At 39.3% G+C, this 17759-nt stretch overlaps 1 protein-coding gene across 2 annotated transcripts in view; it reads right to left on the bottom strand.

The window, feature by feature from the left end:
• LOC138750548 (microtubule-actin cross-linking factor 1-like) overlaps positions 1 to 16606 on the bottom strand; it is a 31934-nt gene extending 15328 nt beyond the window's left edge. For both annotated transcript variants that reach the window (XM_069912641.1, XM_069912642.1), the window contains exons 1-5: positions 16233 to 16606; positions 6689 to 6898; positions 2336 to 2564; positions 1805 to 2121; positions 777 to 944 (exon numbers count right to left, since the gene is read on the bottom strand). In XM_069912641.1, coding sequence (XP_069768742.1) covers positions 777 to 944; positions 1805 to 2121; positions 2336 to 2564; positions 6689 to 6898; positions 16233 to 16430 — 1122 coding nt within the window. In that variant the 5' untranslated portion in view covers positions 16431 to 16606. The remainder of the gene's footprint in view (positions 1 to 776; positions 945 to 1804; positions 2122 to 2335; positions 2565 to 6688; positions 6899 to 16232) is intronic.
• Between the last annotated feature and the right edge of the window lie 1153 nt (positions 16607 to 17759).

Genomic DNA, 17759 nt, shown 5'->3' with positions numbered 1-17759 from the left:
AACAAGCTGTCCGTTGAAGTGGTGACTGTGGGCTCAATTTTTAATTTGAAAAGAATTTGGACTGGTACATGGATGGGAGAGGTATGGAGGGCTATGGACTAGGTGCGTCAGAGGGCCTCGGCAGAAAAAGGGTTCGGAACAGACAAGAAGGGCCAAAGGGGCCTGTTTCTGTTCTGTAATATTGTAAGGTTCTATGGTTCGAATACTTCTTTGGAATAAATCAATCTCTGCCACTTTGCAAACAAATCTTACCTCCAAATGTGCTCCAAATCACCACTTTCCTCCCACCCCCCTTCACCTGTTCCTGAAACCCCCATCTATGGAGTTATCGTCTCTGCACCTGATGATCCCATTAATGATTTGCTGAGATTTTTTGCTCTGCTGTTATAATCTTGGAGGTCGTCCAAAATTCTGCCACCATTTTCTTAGGCCCCCATTAAACATGGATAAGGTCTGAGGAAACCCATACTGAAAATAGACACACAATGAGAGCAGAACTGTTTGGCTTCTTTGTTACAGTTTCCAATCTCGCCCCCACCATCTGGAAGCAAATTGGCTGTTGGATCTTCATCAGGCTCCCATTAAAACCTGATCAAGTTGGAATGAATGGAGCTCAACTTCCTATTTCAGGTGCCAAACTTACAACCTCCCATGTGGCCTTAACCACTGTTATTGGATGTGCACATTATCATTATTTCAAAGCATTCATCATTCTACTCGTAAATTAGAATAAGCAACATTACACAGTCATTTATGAAATAACAACTTTAATTTACCATGATATTTTCAAGTTCTTGCTGCAAGATTTCTGGATTAGGGATGGCCTCCAGCTGAACCATTCGTCTTTCTCTTTCTACTCTCTCTAGCCACAAACGCAGCTCATCTGCCTTCTCTTGCCATTGTTCAAATACCTTGGTGCTAAGACGGATTCCAAGTCCAATGCACTATAGAGTGAAAGAAATGAATGAGTATGTGGATTTTTAAAATGTACGATTTTGTGATGCGATCAAATATCGAGTGTCCAATCGATCCAAAATGGGTCAAGCGATACATTACTGGTCCATTACTTATGCCAACTATCATTTTTTTGTTCCCTGCATCAAGTTTTTTGAGGGTCACAGACAAAAAGGCAATGTTCACTCCTCACCAAAGGTGAAATGCCTGTTACCCTGCCGTACTGTTCCATTTTCTTGTTATGTCAATAAATCTTTTAATTAATATTTTGAGTTTGCTTTCAAAATAAACTGATGGTCAGGAATATATCAGAAGCATTGAAAACCTTCACAAATTTAGTGTGTCAGTGAAGATTAGACAGAAATTCTTTTGGGGCTGGGCTTGTTCCAGACGAACACTCTGCATTTCTGTTATGCCATTCAAGCCTAACCCTTGGGTTTAGGACATACTGAGCCAGCGAGGTGACCTTTGTGGATTGGACACATTACACCGTGTTCAGTGACAAATACACGTGGGAGGCCAGTCTGGAAAATCTTCACCAATTATGATCTGTTCGACATTTGATTTTATTAAAAGGAAATGAGTTCATGACTTATTTTCTGCAGTGGTCTCTGTCCAACTCGAGTGAATTTGGCCACCAAGAGAGCTCCACAATACTGGAAAGATTTGATCATTGTTCCTGTTCTTCATGGGTATTAAAAATCACAGCCGCAAACCTTTTCCAGAGCCACTCTTATAAGACTAAAACTTACACAAGTTGCTCAGTCTATCAAAATGCTCTCATGTTACTGATCTAAAGTAAAATTGGAGTTTAAATGCTATTAGTCAAAAAAAAGGAGATATGTCATACTTCTGATCGAAGTGCGTTGAAGCGAGCATCGGCGCTTTCAACCGTCTCCTCCACACGTTGGCTTATGGCATCAGGATCAATTGGGATCTTGTAGCTTTCAATTGCATTCCTGATTTCAAAGAGAAAGGCAGCATCGAAGAGACTTTTCCAAGATCGTCTGAGGTATCTTAGATCCCCTTTGAGAAACTGAAGATCATTGAAGAGGAATTTCTGCTTCTTAAGTTTGAATGTCAATGACGTGGAGTCAAATTCCTCAGCTTTTATTTTTCGTAGTTCCTTTTCTGAATGAATCATTAATGTTTCAAATTCATCATGATCTGTTTAAAGGAATATAATGGTGAAATAATCAAAATGATCAAATAATACCAGATTATATAGACTTTGACACATTGACAGGATCCTGTAATAATTACAAGTTGGGGTTATTCCAAACCACATGTAGCTTTCAGTTGTCTTACTTAGAATTCTTTTTAACTCTCAGTAAATAGTATTTTATAGTAATCTGGAAAATAAATGAATACTTTCCCTCACCTTTTCGGAACTTCTGCAGTTCTAGATGCAGATCCTCAATCACGTTTAATTGAGAATCCGCACTTGATAAAGCGGATTCGTACTCCTCCATCAAGACATTCAAGTTCTCCTGCAGTGCAACTTCCTCGTCTCGCAAAGGGTCCTGGACATTTTGTTCCAGGAAAGTCTGAGCTGCCTCTATGGCCAAAACCAACTCTTGCTCTTTCTGGGACAACTTTTGGCGATGTTCCTAGAAAAGAAACAATCCTAGGTTCATTTTTATTGCTCCAAGTTGTCTTGGGGGAGGTAAGGTTTCTATTTATTGCATTTGCAATTGAAATAAAATATTCAGGTTTCCCAATTTATTAAAAATCAGGGTACCAAAACACCCTTAAATACACACAGGAAACGTACTTCAAGTCCAGAAATCTAAATGGTTTTATGCTTTCGGAGGTTTAATCAACTACCTTGATCTACAATTCTTTGCTTGTGTCAAAGGATGAATCCTGCTGAGATGGAGTAGAATATATTCCATATTTAATTTGACTGACAAGAAAATAAATCCTCTCCTTCAGTATTTGTACACAGTCCCTTCCCTGTCAAACAGACTTACTTTTATTTAAACTTAAGCACATTAAACTTTTGTCATTTGAATGATCTCATCCTTAACTTTCAATTCAGGGATTTAATATTCTTTCATGATGTGTAAAAGAGAACACGTGAAATCTAACGAGAGGTGACTGTGATCTAGTCAGGAGAATGTGAACTAGTTTGTAACTGTGTAAGAATGCACCCTTCTCACTGAAGTAACTGTGGGGTGGATGTCTATGTATATGAGTGTGTCAACATTTTTAAGAGATGGTGGATCTTCTTGTCTTTTTTCTTCACTGGTATCACTGTTTCCTTCACGCCAGACTTGCACATCTTCGCCCAGTGGTTTGCTATGCCGTAGGCTCCACATTCAGAACCGTATGCGGGGCAATCATTTTGGTCACGGAGGGGTGTTGTCCGCTGCCCTTCCTACAGGTCCTGGGGGTGGCACTTTTCTGATTGTATTTTTTATAGCATCAACCCTTCCTTCTCTTTGCTGTGGGTGGGTCTGCATTGATAGGGATTTCATTTGCGTCCTCGTGGCTTTGAAGACTCTGGCTGTGTCAGAGTCTTTGGCCAATTTCAAGCTATCCTTCCCTAGAAGAGACTTTTGCACTTCAGGATGGGCATATTAATGGATCAGCTAATCTTTCCTCTATATCCTTCCATCTGCATTTTGCAGCATTAATTTTTGGTGTAGTAAGGAAGTTAGTAACAGTCTCATCAGTCTCTTACACAAAACCTTGAAATTCATTGCATTCAAGTCTAGGATTAGAGCTGAGTTCAAGGTGAGAAACAACCTTTGCAAATATCTGCTCTGGATCATTTTTCTCCACCCCGTAAGCTCTCAGCTATTAAATAAGTCACGGCCTGGCTCCCCTGTCCAGACATGTATAGAACTAACCTTCTCCTCGCTGTTGCATTTTTAAAATAGCTTTTCACTGCTAAATTGTACATCTGCTGAAACGTTTTAAACGATTCAACCATGTCTTCAGCCTCCCGTCCATCACTGGGTGAACTGCTATTGCACCAGCCATTCATTTCCAGGTGTACTTTTTCTCTTCTTCCCCTTCAGATTTCAGTCACTTCCAATCAATTTTATAGTTTTATTCTTGTTCTCTTAGACCGACCACTGCCAACATGTTCTGTCTCCGTGTTACCTGGGAGGATTCTTAAATAACTTAAAGATGCAAGATTCAAATAACAGAAGGGAGTTTACTTACTGATGCCTTCCACCATCTCAGGAAACTGTTCGCACTCATACTCATGTATAGGTGCCCCCCAGTAGTGCACGACGGTTACCACAGTGAGAAGGGTGTATTCCTAGGAAGTTACAAAAGAGTTCACATGATCCTGACGAGATAACACACCCGTCTCACTGTCGTAAATGTCGTGCACCAATGTGGGGTGCATGTCTATGTGAGTATGAACATTTCCTGGCATGGTGGAAGGCATCAATAAGTAAAATCTCTTCTGCTATTTAAAAAGCCTCCCACACAGAGACATAACGGTGACTTTATTGTATTTATCTTTACCATTTGGTTCAACATCCTTTGGACTTGACAAGACTTTATTCAAGTCGCCTTATTCCAAAACAAACCAGGCTGTCAAGCACACACAGGGCAATAATTTGCATACATGTTAAGCAATGCTTTACGAAAAGAAGATAACATCAATTGGTAAATGTTTAAAGATCTTTGCTCTTTTTTAACGATGAAAATCTGACTTGAGCACTGCATATTAAGGAATGACAAACGTGAAAATCTATCCCCATTTTAGTGAAAACATTCTGGGTAATTATCATTTTCACATTAGTGCTTCAAGATGCAGGTGTCCCTGCCAGGGCCCAAACTGAACGAACGGCAATATCTTTCCCAGTTAGAAGGGAGAGGAGTGTGGAGGGGAATCAGCAGGTAGTAATGTTCCTACGGACCTAATGCACGTCCCTCTCCATGTCAGAAGGCTCCTCTTTGGACATATTCTTGGAGTCGAGTAGATGTCGTTCACTCCATTGATAGAATACAGGACTACCTCAGTGGAGAGAATGAATGGAGGGCTAATCAAGCCAACTGCTTTGCTCTGCTGTTGAGGTCCTTGGGCCCTTTGGGAATTGTGCTCATCCAGTCAAGTGCGGAGCAAAGGTTCGCCACCTACTGCTTGACAGGTAGCCTCTGATCTGTTTTAGTTATCACAGTACTCAAAGTGGCTGGTCCATGTTAGGACCACAGTGAGAAGGAGACCTGGAGTCATGTGACAAAACCCAATTGAAGTACCATTATGCAGGTTATTGGTGAACAATGCCACTTTATGTCACAGTGTGTGCGACACACTTTCCATCGGGCAGCTGATTAAATAAAGTATGGCTTTGTCCTGCTTTTGGTAGATGGACCAGATACCTGAAGAATTTGCCACTTTGTCAGAAGGATGTCAGTGGATCAACTGTGACAAGAGGTGCAAAAAAATCTAGACTGAACTTCTCCAGTACTTCGAATGTGATGGAGTCTGGTCCTATTTGTCTGCTGCACTTGGTGTTCCTAAGTAAATCAAATAGGGTGAAAGTGATTTCTGTGATGGTGTCGGAAGAACCTGATGGAACATGCTAGAAAGTGTCTTAACCCCAACATTGTTATTCAGAAGCTGAGGCCTACCACCACTGAGAATGAGGAGACCCTTGGTCCCTCTTTTCCTGTTTACTGTTCATGACCCAGCCGGAAGGACGACAGAGCTCAAATTTCATCAGCGGTTAATTCTGTCTTTGGAATGTTATTTTTTTTTCTGCATTGCCTGCCCACTGTCCAGTGTTGTAAGATTATCAGTCTGGCACCTCATGTGCATCTGCATTCCCTATTAAACCATGGTGATGACTTGTCTTGGTTGTAATGGGAGAACTAACGATGGTAAGTAACACTTTCCTGCTGCAAATGTTAAAGGCCCATCGTACCTTTTGGCCACTGTGATTCCAGCTGTCAATTTATTCTGAATCTATCCCATTTAGCACAATGGTGCTACCACACATCAGAATTGAGGGAGCCCCTGGAGAAACATGGGATGAATCTTTCTGCTCCTGCTGTCACCAACAGTTGCCTCAACAACAGGAAAATTGTGGTAGTGAGGGGGTGTAGCCTTACTCACTCTCTTTTCCAAACCAATCCCTAGATCTGCACAAGGATCTGGCCTGGTTGAGTGGACGAACAGTGACGTTGCTACGCCAGAATTCATTCCGGTGGTGTATGCTTCCTCAACCCTTTTTGGTTGTGAATAGCTTGCATGGCCCATTCAATGGGTTATAAAGAGTTAATCACATGAGTGGGTGCTGGAGTTATCAAAATAGGGGAGGAGGTTCTTCCCTTTACAACATCAAGATCCACATTATCTGAGAATACAGCATTACTGAGGTGAAGAGTTTTTGTTAAGAAGCTGCCATGGTGAGATTGTTAGTGAAGGGCCTCTGTGACCATCGTCAATCACTGCCCCTTCACTAGTGAGTTAATCATATTCCCGTCATCTCTCATCACTTGCGTGACTGGGCCAGAGCAAAGAACAGAAAGTAGGACTGAGTTAGAAAGAGGATCTGCTAGATCTTTGAATAGGATTGGGAGAAGATCGTCAAAATTCAATTCAACATTATTTAGAAATTGTGTTAGTCATTATTTAAGTGAAATTTATTTAGTCGCCTTTCATCAAATCTGTACTGATCAGAGGTTCTGATGAAAAGTCCAATCCAAAATAGTTTTACAATTGTTCGAATATACACTTATCCAAAACACCTGGAAGTGTTCATACCTTCAGGCCTTGCTGGTGGTCATTCAGTCTTTCGCCCATCTCAGCAAATGACCCCATCGCATCGTCCTCTTCCTCCATCTGGAAACCATCACCTAATGCGTAGAATTCGTCTTCGGTGATATGAACTCCATAGTGACCCTCGACTGCCAACCATTTCAGAAGATCACCTACTGTCTTCTTATGTTTTTGTAGGTGACCTTCTGTTGTTTCCTACAAATTGCAAAATCCTGTTAGTTTGAAGACGTGTTGTACTTTCCTGGCAGCAATTCCATATTCCCTCATCTATTTGCAAACCCTTGGGATTGAGGAGGATGTGAAACCACTTGAGTGGAAGATGCCTGTTTATAAACAGGGGCCATTCCACACCATTTCATCGGAATATGCACATGGGCAACACGTGGTCTTGCCCAGTCTTCGATCAATACGAAAAGGATGGAAAATACTAAAGACCAGCCTCCTATACACACACACGGGCATCGACGGAATTCCGCTTCATCATTTCCCTGCTCATGTCTCCCTAACACTGCCTTCATTTCTCGGGCCCCTTCGTCTAATCCCTCCCCTTTCATTTCAAAGGCCTTCTCTGCGTCTAAAGCAACTGCTACTGTTGGCGCTTTACTCCCTTCTACTGCATGAATTAAGTTAATAAATTTACAAATATTGTCTGTTGTGCATCTTTTTTTAATAAATCCAGTTTGGTCTAGATTTACCATTTTAGGTACATAATCTGCTAATCTGTTTGCTAATAGTTTAGCTGTTATCCTATAATCTGTGTTAAGTAATGATATTGGTCTATATGACGCTGGTGCGAGTGGATCTTTCCCTGCCTTTGGTATTACTGTAATTATTGCTGTTTTACATGAATCTGGTCAGCTTTGTGTTTTGTCAATCTGGTTGATTACTTCCAGGAGGGGAGGAATTAATAAATCTTTAAATGTTTTATAGAATTCTATTGGGAATTCATCCTCTCCTGGTGTTTTATTATTTGGTAGTTTTTTTTTTTATTATCTCTTGTATTTCTACTATTTCAAATGGTTCTGTTAATTTATTTTATTCCTCTATTTGTGATTTTGGTAGTTCAATTTTAGTTAAAAATTCATCTATTTTGCCTTCTTTCCCTTCGTTTTTAGTTTGGTATAATTGTTCATAAAATTCTCTAAAGTTTTCCTTAATTTCTTTTGGATTATATGTGATTTGTTTGTCTTTTTTCCTTGATGCCAATACAATTTTCTTAGCTTGTTCTGTCTTAAGCTGCTATGCTAGAATTTTGTGCGTTTTTTCCCTTAGTTCATAATATTTCTGTTTTGTCTTCATTATGTTCTTCTCCACCTTATATGTTTGTAGTGTTTCATATTTTATTTTTTGATCTGCCAATTCTCTTCTTTTAGTTGTATCTTCCTTCATTGCTAATTCTTTTTCTATATTTACTATTTCCCTTTCCAACTGCTCTGTTTCCTGATTATAGTCCTTCTTCATCTTGGTTACATAACTTATTATTTGCCCTCTAATGAATGCTTTCATTGCATCCCATAGTATAAACTTATCTTTCACTGATTCCGTATTTATTTCAAAGTACATTTTAATTTGTCTTTCAATGAATTCTCTAAAATCCTGCCTTTTAAGTAGCATGGAGTTTAATTTCCATCTATACATTCTTGGAGGGATGTACTCTAACTCTGTTGTCAATATCAAAGGTGAATGGTCCGATAATATTCTAGCTTTATATTCTGTTTTTCTTACGCTATCTTGCATACGAGCTGATAACAGAAATAGGTCTATTCTTGAGTATGTTTTATGTCTACCCGAATAATATGAATATTCCTTTTCCTTTGGGTGTTGTTTCCTCCATATATCCAAAAGTTGCATTTCTTGCATCGATTTAATTATAAATTTGGTTACTTTGTTCTTTCTGTTAATTTTTTTCCCAGTTTTATCCATATTTGAATCCAAATTAAGGTTGAAATCCCCTCCTATTAATATATTCCCTTGCGTATCTGCTATCTTCAAAAAAATATCTTGCATAAACTTTTGATCTTCTTCGTTAGGTGAATATACATTGAGTAGATACCAAAACTCCAAATATATCTGACATTTTATCATTACATATCTCCCTGCTGGATCTATTATTTCCTCTTCTATTTTAATTGGTACATTTTTACTGATTAATATAGCTACTCCTCTTGCTTTTGAATTATACGACGCTGCTGTTACATGTCCTACCCAATCTCTCTTTAATTTCGTGTGCTCCAATTCAGTTAAATGTGTTTCTTGCACAAATGTTATATCAATTTTTTCTTTTTTCAGTAAATTTAGCAGTTTCTTCCTTTTGATTTGGTTATGTATTCCGTTAATATTTAAAGTCATATAGTTCAACGTAGCCATTTCAAACTTTGTTTATCTTCCCTTTCCGTTTCTCCATCATCACCTTTCCTTCTTATCCATTTCTGTTTTCTTGTTTTGAACACTTTATAAGACAACATTTCTAAAACATCAAACATTTTCCTTATTCTCCTATTTAAAACTTCTTTAACCCCATTCTCCCCTCCCCCTCCTGAGTTGCCCTTTATCTCTTGTTGGGCAAACACATCTCCCCTCTCCATTTGGATTTGCGAATTCACTCGCAAATGTCAACTGATTTTGCAGTGACCGTAACTCATCCCCACCCAGCCCCCCACGGAAAAGATTTCAATTTTCATATGTAACAAAGGTCACTCTTTTAATTCCCTCCTTATTCCCTCTATTCCCTTTCATTCCCTTATTAATTCTTATCTATACTCTATATATTTTCCTCTAAATACGTATACATTCATGTATACACACACATACATACACATCTACATATATATATATATATATATATATATATATATATATATTTTTTATATATATAATATATACATACATATACCCATATACACACATACATATAGTTCGTGGTCATTTTTACTCTCATTACATGTCTTCATCTCTCTGCTTGTTTTGTAGTTGTTCTGCAAATTTTCGTGCTTCCTCTGGATCCGAGAATAGTCTGTTTTGTTGCCCTGGAATAACTATTTTAAGTACTGCTGGGTACTTTAACATAAATTTATATCCTTTTTTCCATAAGATCGTTTTTGCTGTATTGAACTCCTTCCTCTTCTTCAGGAGATCAAAACTTATGTCTGGATACAAAAAAAAATTTTGACCTTTGTATTCCAGTGGCTTTTTGTCTTCTCTTATTTTCTTCATTGCTTTCTCCAAAATATTTTCTCTTGTATATCTTAAAAATTTTACTAAAATGGATCTTGGTTTTTGCTGCGGTTGTGGTTTCGGGGCTAATGTTCTATGTGCCCTCTCTATTTCAATTTCTTCCTGTAATTCTGGTCTTCCTAGGACCCTGGGGATCCAATCTTTTATAAATTCTCTCATATTCTTGCCTTCTTCATCTTCCTTAAGGCCCACAATCTTTATATTATTTCTTCTAATGTAGTGTTCCATTATATCTGTCTTCTGAGCTTACAGCTCATGTGCCTCTTTAACTTTTTTATTAGATTCTTCTAATTTCTCTTTTGTCCTCTACTTCCATTTCTACGATTATTTCTCGTTCTTCCACATTCTCCACTCTTTTTCCTATCTCTGATATGACCATTTCTATTTTATTCATTTTTTCTTCTGCATTCGTAATTCTTCTTTTTATCTCATTAAATTCTTGTAATTGCCATTCTTTCACTGATTCCATATATTCTTTGAAAAAAGATACATCCATTGTCTTGCCTTTCTCTTCTTCCACTTCTTTCTGTTCTTCTTCTTCTTCTTCCTCTGGATTGACCATCTGTTGTTTCCTTCTTTTCTTTTTACCTTCTTCTTTCTTGTTGTCGTTATTGTCTCTGTTCTGCACCAGCTGCTGTGCTGCAGGTGTCTCTCTCAGCTGTGGAGATCGACTCCGCAGCTGTTTCCCCCTCCCGTCAGTGTGTTTTTTTTCTTGCGCGGTTGCGCACTTTTACTCGGCTCTGCGAGCCATTTTTGTAGTCCCGAGCCCGGGACTTCCACTGACCTGAGGGAGCGGGCTTCTCTCTCCGCGGCGGGCCTCCTCGGACAGGTAAGGCCTTCACCTTCTTCTTCCGACGTTTTTTCTTCTTCTCTTCTTCCCGTTGTTTTCGACTTTTCTCTCTTCGCTGCCATTTTCTTCTCACCTTTATTTTTACTTTGTTTTAAATTTTAATCTTGTACCTTTGTGTTTTGTGCGTTTTTTAACTTTTCCGGAGAGGGCTGGAATTCCCTGAGCGGCCACTACTCCATCACGTGACTCCCCCCATCTGGATCATCTTCAGCTGTCATCATTTTCTTAGTCACAGATCTAGTTACCGCACATGCAGGATATATCTCACCATCCTCTCTAACCACATCCTTACTAGGCCAATTTGTCAATCTTAAAACTGACCCAACTTTATTCTCTGACAAATCATTCCCCAGCAAAAACGAGACACCTTGCATGGGTAACTCCTACTACAACAGTTCCTTTGACTAATTCTGAATTTAGCACAACCTTGTGAAGCAATATTGACCCTACCTCATCTCCAACACCTTTAATCAAAGTTGTCTCATCTGTGTCTGTCCTTTGATCCACAGTTAAAACGGTTTCTAACAACAATGACTGAGCAGCCTCAGTATCTCTAAGAATGTTAACTGGAACCTGTGGTTCTCCCTCCTTTATTAAGACAAAGCCCTCTGACACAAAAGGCTTGAAAACATCCATGACCTACTGATCAGGTTATGCACCTCTGCTCTCCTTAAATTCCACTGTTTCTGTATACATGGTTCTGGTTAAACCTGTTTTTACCTTTTCTGCTTCAAGACTAGACAATTCACAGTCACATGACCTGCTTTCTTACACAAATTGCATATAAATACAGAAGTTCTGTCCTTTCCTACCTTTCCTTCATCTTTTTACTGAACATTTTCTCCAGACTTTATTTCAGCCCTACTATCCTGCTCCATCCTAACCTTATGAACAGGTTTATTAATCTGGTCCACATGAGCTCTCTGAAAATGCCTATTATTCTGGAATGTCCTTTTGTGAGTCTTCCTCAACAAATTTTCCTTCACATGTAATATTTCACTATTATAATCCTCTACGTTTGTACTTTTCTCATCCAATGTTTAATTTCAACAATTTTCAATGCCTCAGAAATAGCCATCAGTTCCTACTTTCTCACCTTCTGCAGTTCTGCAGGTGATGGTTGTAACAAAAATGTATCAACATCCATTGCTGCAGTTTTTCCAGACACAAGCTTTCTGTTAGCTTGTAAAAATAGCCTGCAAAAACAACCCAATCAACTAATAAATCATGAAACTACAATGTTCAAATCCTAAAGGATGAGCCCCCATAAAATGTTACGGAGTCCAGATGACCCCAAAAACCAGTAGCAATAGATATGCACGACAACACAGGGTTATTTAAACAAAAGTTGTTTAGAATTTTATTTGAACATGAAAACAGAATTGAACTTTAACTTATTACTTAACCTACCTAACCCACTTAATCCGCCCTCAAATACTAAGTGCAGGTGAGTGTAATGTGTATTGAAGATTAGAAAAGTTCTTTGGATCACAGTCCAATCTCGCTGGTTGCAGGCAATTCTTGCAACAGTGCTCATACATTAGCATTAACAAAGTTCACCAAGCTTTGGTGTTTAACAGACAAATGGTTACCACTCAGAAGGGCTCTTGCTGGTTTTCAGAGAGAGAGATTCCATTTCCAGAGCATCTGCAACTGATTTCTTCTTAGTTAGTCTTTCTGACAAAACTTGTCCCCTTCAGGGTTCTCCGGATGATCCTTTTTCTTTCAGGTCATCTTTCAGACCATCAGTCTTCTCCTTTGACCAGGCAGCCTTCCAAAGTTTGGCAGCTTGTCCCTCTGGAACAGATTTATCTGACTCCTTCTCTCTCACTCCCTCCCTCTCTGAGAGCAAAGCTGTTCTAACTCTGCCTGCTAACGCCACATGCTCTCCTAGGCAAGCTGTATGTGGATACTTTGTTGCTCCTTTGCAAAAAGCAGGATGCAATAAGCCTGCTAAAATTCTGGGTTTTCAAATGTGTGTGTGTGGAAGCTGCTCGAGTAATTCATTCCAAGCTACCTCTAAAACTCTTGTCACACTGCACATTCAGAGATCTGAGAAGAACCCTTGGCCGAGCCAACTTTGCTTGAAAGAAAACAACAATCACTAGCGATCTGTGGTCGTCTCAGCCTTCCTTAAGATAGGTTGCAGACACCACCTTATCAATTAGTGCATTGGATCAGGTAGTGCCGGAAATACACAGAGAAGCCGCTGTGTGGAGATTTCACAGAAATACAGTTTAGAAGCAGGAAAGGATCAGATGTTATTGAACAACAATGAAAGGAACTATTAGCATGTGGTCTACAAAGTAACCTTCTTTTTGTATACTTTATTTAAAATCAAATTCAAAATCCACAATAAAATACATCATATTAACATACAAAAATTTCCCCCATATATACCTCCCTCCCACCCCCTCTCTTAGCTCCCTCCCATCCTCTACAACCTCAAACTAAAGAAACAAACCATCATAGTCGGGTTTGATGTCACCAATCAACCATGACATATTTAGACCCATACACTTCACAGAGGGACCCGCACATTAACAAAAATGGTAGACGGATGGCGTAAATTGTAAGTTATCTTTTCCAATGTAATACATGATTGCAAGTCCATGTGCCATCTCTGAATACTTAATTCAATTTCATCTTTCCAGGTTATAGCTTTACATTTTCTCGCTACTGCCTATTCCAACTGAATAAATGCAATTTGAAATGTATCCAATTTCATTTCCAAACTCCATTTTACTTCATATGTCCCAATAAAAATACTAACGGCTCTAATGAAAGCTTAAATTTAAACAACCCCTGCAAAAGTTCCATAATTCCATTCAGAAAGGGTTTCACCTGATCACATAACCATACTGAATGTAAAAAAGACCCTATCTATTCTCCACATTGAAAACACATATCCAAAGAGATAAATCTATACCTCTTCAACTTCTCAGGTGTTAAGTAAAGTTGATGAATAAAATTATAATGAACGAATCTTTATCTTACGTTTACTGGCTTAGTCACACTGTCCTCACATAATGTCATCCAATCATCCTGAGAAATTAAAACCGACAGAACCTCCTTCCTTTTACTTCTCACTTTATAAATATCCGACTTAGGCATCTTATTTTGTAATAAAGCATACATTTGTGTAATCAATCCCATTTCCCCTCCTTCAATAATTAAACATTCAAATCTCATCCTTCTAGGTAATCTCAAACTGTGTCCAAAATTATCTAGTAACAAAGTTACTAAGCATGGACCTGATCCATTTTTTCATTCTATCACTGATATGAAACAAAATTTCCAGCTTCATAACAATCTTCGACCAAGATAATACCTCTCTTTTCCCAAATATTCAGGAATACATGATTTATTTTAATACAAAGCTTATTTTAATACAAAGGGTTTTAGCCGAAATTTTGCCCTCAGCACCAATAGCAACGTTGGTCCGATACCATATTTCCATGAAATGTTTTAACACCGGTAAAGGATAATTTTGGAAAAGTTGAGCATTCCATTTATAAATAAACTGTTGCATTCTTTGTTCATGAAGCTGAGCCATTTGGATTTTAGCCCAACGTAAAGATTGTTGTGATCCAACCATTCTATTAATAAACTTGAATTGTGCCGCTTCATAATAATCCTGAAAATGTGGTAATTATAAAACTCCAAGTCAATTTTTGTATAGATACTCTTGCCTATTTACCTTTTCATAATAAAGATCTTCCCAGCACATGGAAATCCTTAAAACCTTTTAGGAATCCCACATGTAATTGATTGACAAAAATACTGAATACGGGGGAAAAAATTCATTTTAAAACACTGTCGTGCTGGACACAACCAAGAAAGACTCAGCCACCACATTGAAAGCCATTAATGATGTTTTTATTCAAATTCAGCCCGCGCCCTCTTAAGGGCAGCCTAAGCTCAATCACCTCGTGCATTGTGATATCAGAATCGCTGCCACAGGCGTGCGCTGGGCAGGTGAATTGAGGCAGGGACATCTTCCCATGGCTGCTCCGCCATGTGGCGTTATACACCATGAGAGACTGTGCCAACACAGCGCCCTATTAAAGTTATCGGTAAATCTTTCCACCTATTTAAATCTTATTTAATTTAATGTAATAATGGTCTATAATTCAACTCATATAAATGATTATAATTATCATCTACATTTATCCCGAAATACTTAATTTTATCCAACCACTTAAATGTAACAATATCTCTGCAGTTTGCATAATCCATTCTTGTCAAAAGCATCATTTCACTCTTATCCCAATTAACCTTATATCCTGATAATGCACCACACTGTTCCAACCTTCCAACTCAATAAAAACATTTTACCAAGAACAAGCATGTGGTCTTGAAGGTAAAAATCACAGTTAAAACTTAATGACTATTTTCAAATTCACTGCGTCATGTGAACCATGGCAGTGAACAGAACAAAAGTATCTGGAAAAAGCAAGGCAAAACACCTTTCAGGATTGGCCCAAGGCATTGCAACTGAACACATGGCACAGGGTCAATCCCCAGAGACATTCAGATTTCACACCTATACACTCAAGGCTGAGGTTTCTGACTTGAATTTGATGAAAGGCAAACCACAGATTCTTGGTGCATCTTTACGAAGAACACTCTTGTTTTGATTTCAGCCACAAAACCAGGACTCCAGTCTCTCACCTCATCTCATTCCAGGGCAGAAACCAAAGGAAAGGGCACATTCTTCTGGGGGTCCTTGGTTAATATTTACTCTTAAATCACCATGGCAGAAACACAGAACATAGAACACTGCAGCATAGTACAGGCCCTTCAGCCCTTGATGTTGTGCCAACCCATATATTCCTTCCTAAAAAAAGCACTAAACTCTCCCTACCCCAAAACAATAAAGAGTATTTAATTCCTGCCTTTGACAGCCAATTGTTCCCAGAAGAAATATTAAAAATAATTATACTTCAAATGTAACAACAGAAAATGTTGGAAATAGTCAGCAGGTTGGTCACCTCCTGACTTGCTGGGAGTTTCCAGCCTTTTCTGTTCTTATTGAAATATCCAGTAATTCCAGTTTTATCATTTACACTTTAAAGCTTGGGGATCCTTTGTGCTGTGAAAGGAAAGAGAATGTTTTTCATTTTAATTTACAAAAATAAGACTATCTGGACCCATTTATTAAGTAGGCATGTATAAATTCCAAGTAGGATTCACTTGTTGAAGACCTTGTTTAAGTTTCAGAATAAATGAAGCACCCAATCTGTAGATGCTTTGGAAAAAGATAAGACAAAGCATAACTGATTTACCAACACTGAATTGGAGGTAATTAGCTGCGAAACACCAAACTCTCCTTATAGGATGAGTGTCTGATGTTTACGTGAGTAATGAACCTTGTGCACACAGTACAACTTATGTTCATTTCGACATTGCCTCATAGAAGGGTTCACACGTGACCGAGAGTACCTGCTGCGTGTTTTCTTCCCTGCGGTCGACATTGAAGTCTGACGATTCCTCTGCAGCAACTCGGGAATGAAACCACCTGCCTCTGATCTTCTTGCAGCAGTTGCACGTCATTCTTTTCCGAGGAGTGAGGGATCTCCTACTCTGCTCCTCTTCCCCAGCCACTCGTGCCACTCGTAGACAGCACAAGGCATTGCCCATTCTCCTGCAAGTCACACGCGAGGTGTTTCCAGTGACGTGTGATGTAGTAATTCAAATACGTCACCACCGTGAGCCTCACTTGGCCAAAAAGCCCTGGTATTCGGCAAAGACTGTGCCACGCGCTCGCACCACGTTCAACCCTCACAATGAACACGACTGCAGTCTCAGCAACTGGGTTTGCTGGCTGTGTGATGTCATCAATGGGTTCATTGTTACACAATAATACAGAAAGACAAGTGAAACCATGGCAATCTCCCAATATTTACTCTCTCCCTATGATGTCACAATGAGACCCCAACCCCCCACATTCTTGGAATGAATGTACTCAAGGGGCAGTTTATATTTGAGGGTCTCCCGCCAACCATTGTTGTCGGGGCAGCCAGGTGGACTCCTCTTGTCATTGCCCCTCCCTCCCAGGTAGTCTGCACCCACCTGGATCGGGTGCCGGGGGCTATGAGGAGATCGGGGAAGTGATTGATACCCTCCTCTATGAGGGACTGTGATAAGACCCGCCGTGCCCCCCAAAAACACCCCATTCTGGCCTGTCTGTAAGAAAAATGACACGTGGTGAATGTTATTGCAAATTGGACAAATTCACTCCCCTCCCCAACTCACTCTTGCTGTGGTCGTTTCCGATGTGGTTGAACCACTTCATTGGATTCCAGATGATGGAATGTTTATTTGACACCATTACATCTCCCAAAATCATTAAACTGCTCTGGGAGGGGAAAAAAAGTTTGGTATCAGAGATGATTTACTCTGGGAGAACATGGCACCATAAGAGTGACCCAACTTATCAAAGGCTTGTTTCATGGAGCTAGGATCGCAGATGTTTAATTCACATTAGTTAGATCAACAGGGGTTAGGAAATGGCCTTGTCTTTGTCACATTATGAAAGCTCCAAATCCCAGAATATTCCCTAACTAAAGTCACTTTTGGCAACAGTGCATTGAAAAGGTTTCTTTTGCCATGTCCAGACGTGTAAAACATCTGACATTTCCAATTTCGGATTTCAGATTTTTTGTCAGAGTTCATACATGACGTCACATCCATCCCTGAAATTGTTTTTGCTGTGGGCCATGCAGAATTAACCCTTCTTGGCAATGCCATATAAAGCTGACTCAACACTGAGATGTAAACAAATAAAGAAATTTAAACAAACCGACTGTACGATACAGAGAGAAAAACATCAATAAAGTGTAAAAGTACCCTCCTTACATAAGTCCCTGAACTGAGTTTGTTGTTGAGGAGTCTGATGGTAGCAGCTGTTCCTGAACCTTATGGTGCGGGTCTTGTGGCACCGATATCTCTTTCCTGAGTGTGTGCTGC

This window comes from Narcine bancroftii, unplaced genomic scaffold (genome assembly GCF_036971445.1).
Source record: "Narcine bancroftii isolate sNarBan1 unplaced genomic scaffold, sNarBan1.hap1 Scaffold_165, whole genome shotgun sequence".
Classification (NCBI taxonomy): Eukaryota; Metazoa; Chordata; class Chondrichthyes; order Torpediniformes; family Narcinidae; genus Narcine; species Narcine bancroftii.
The sequence above is the reverse complement of the archived record's forward strand: the minus strand, read 5'-3'. Positions and strand labels throughout refer to the sequence as shown.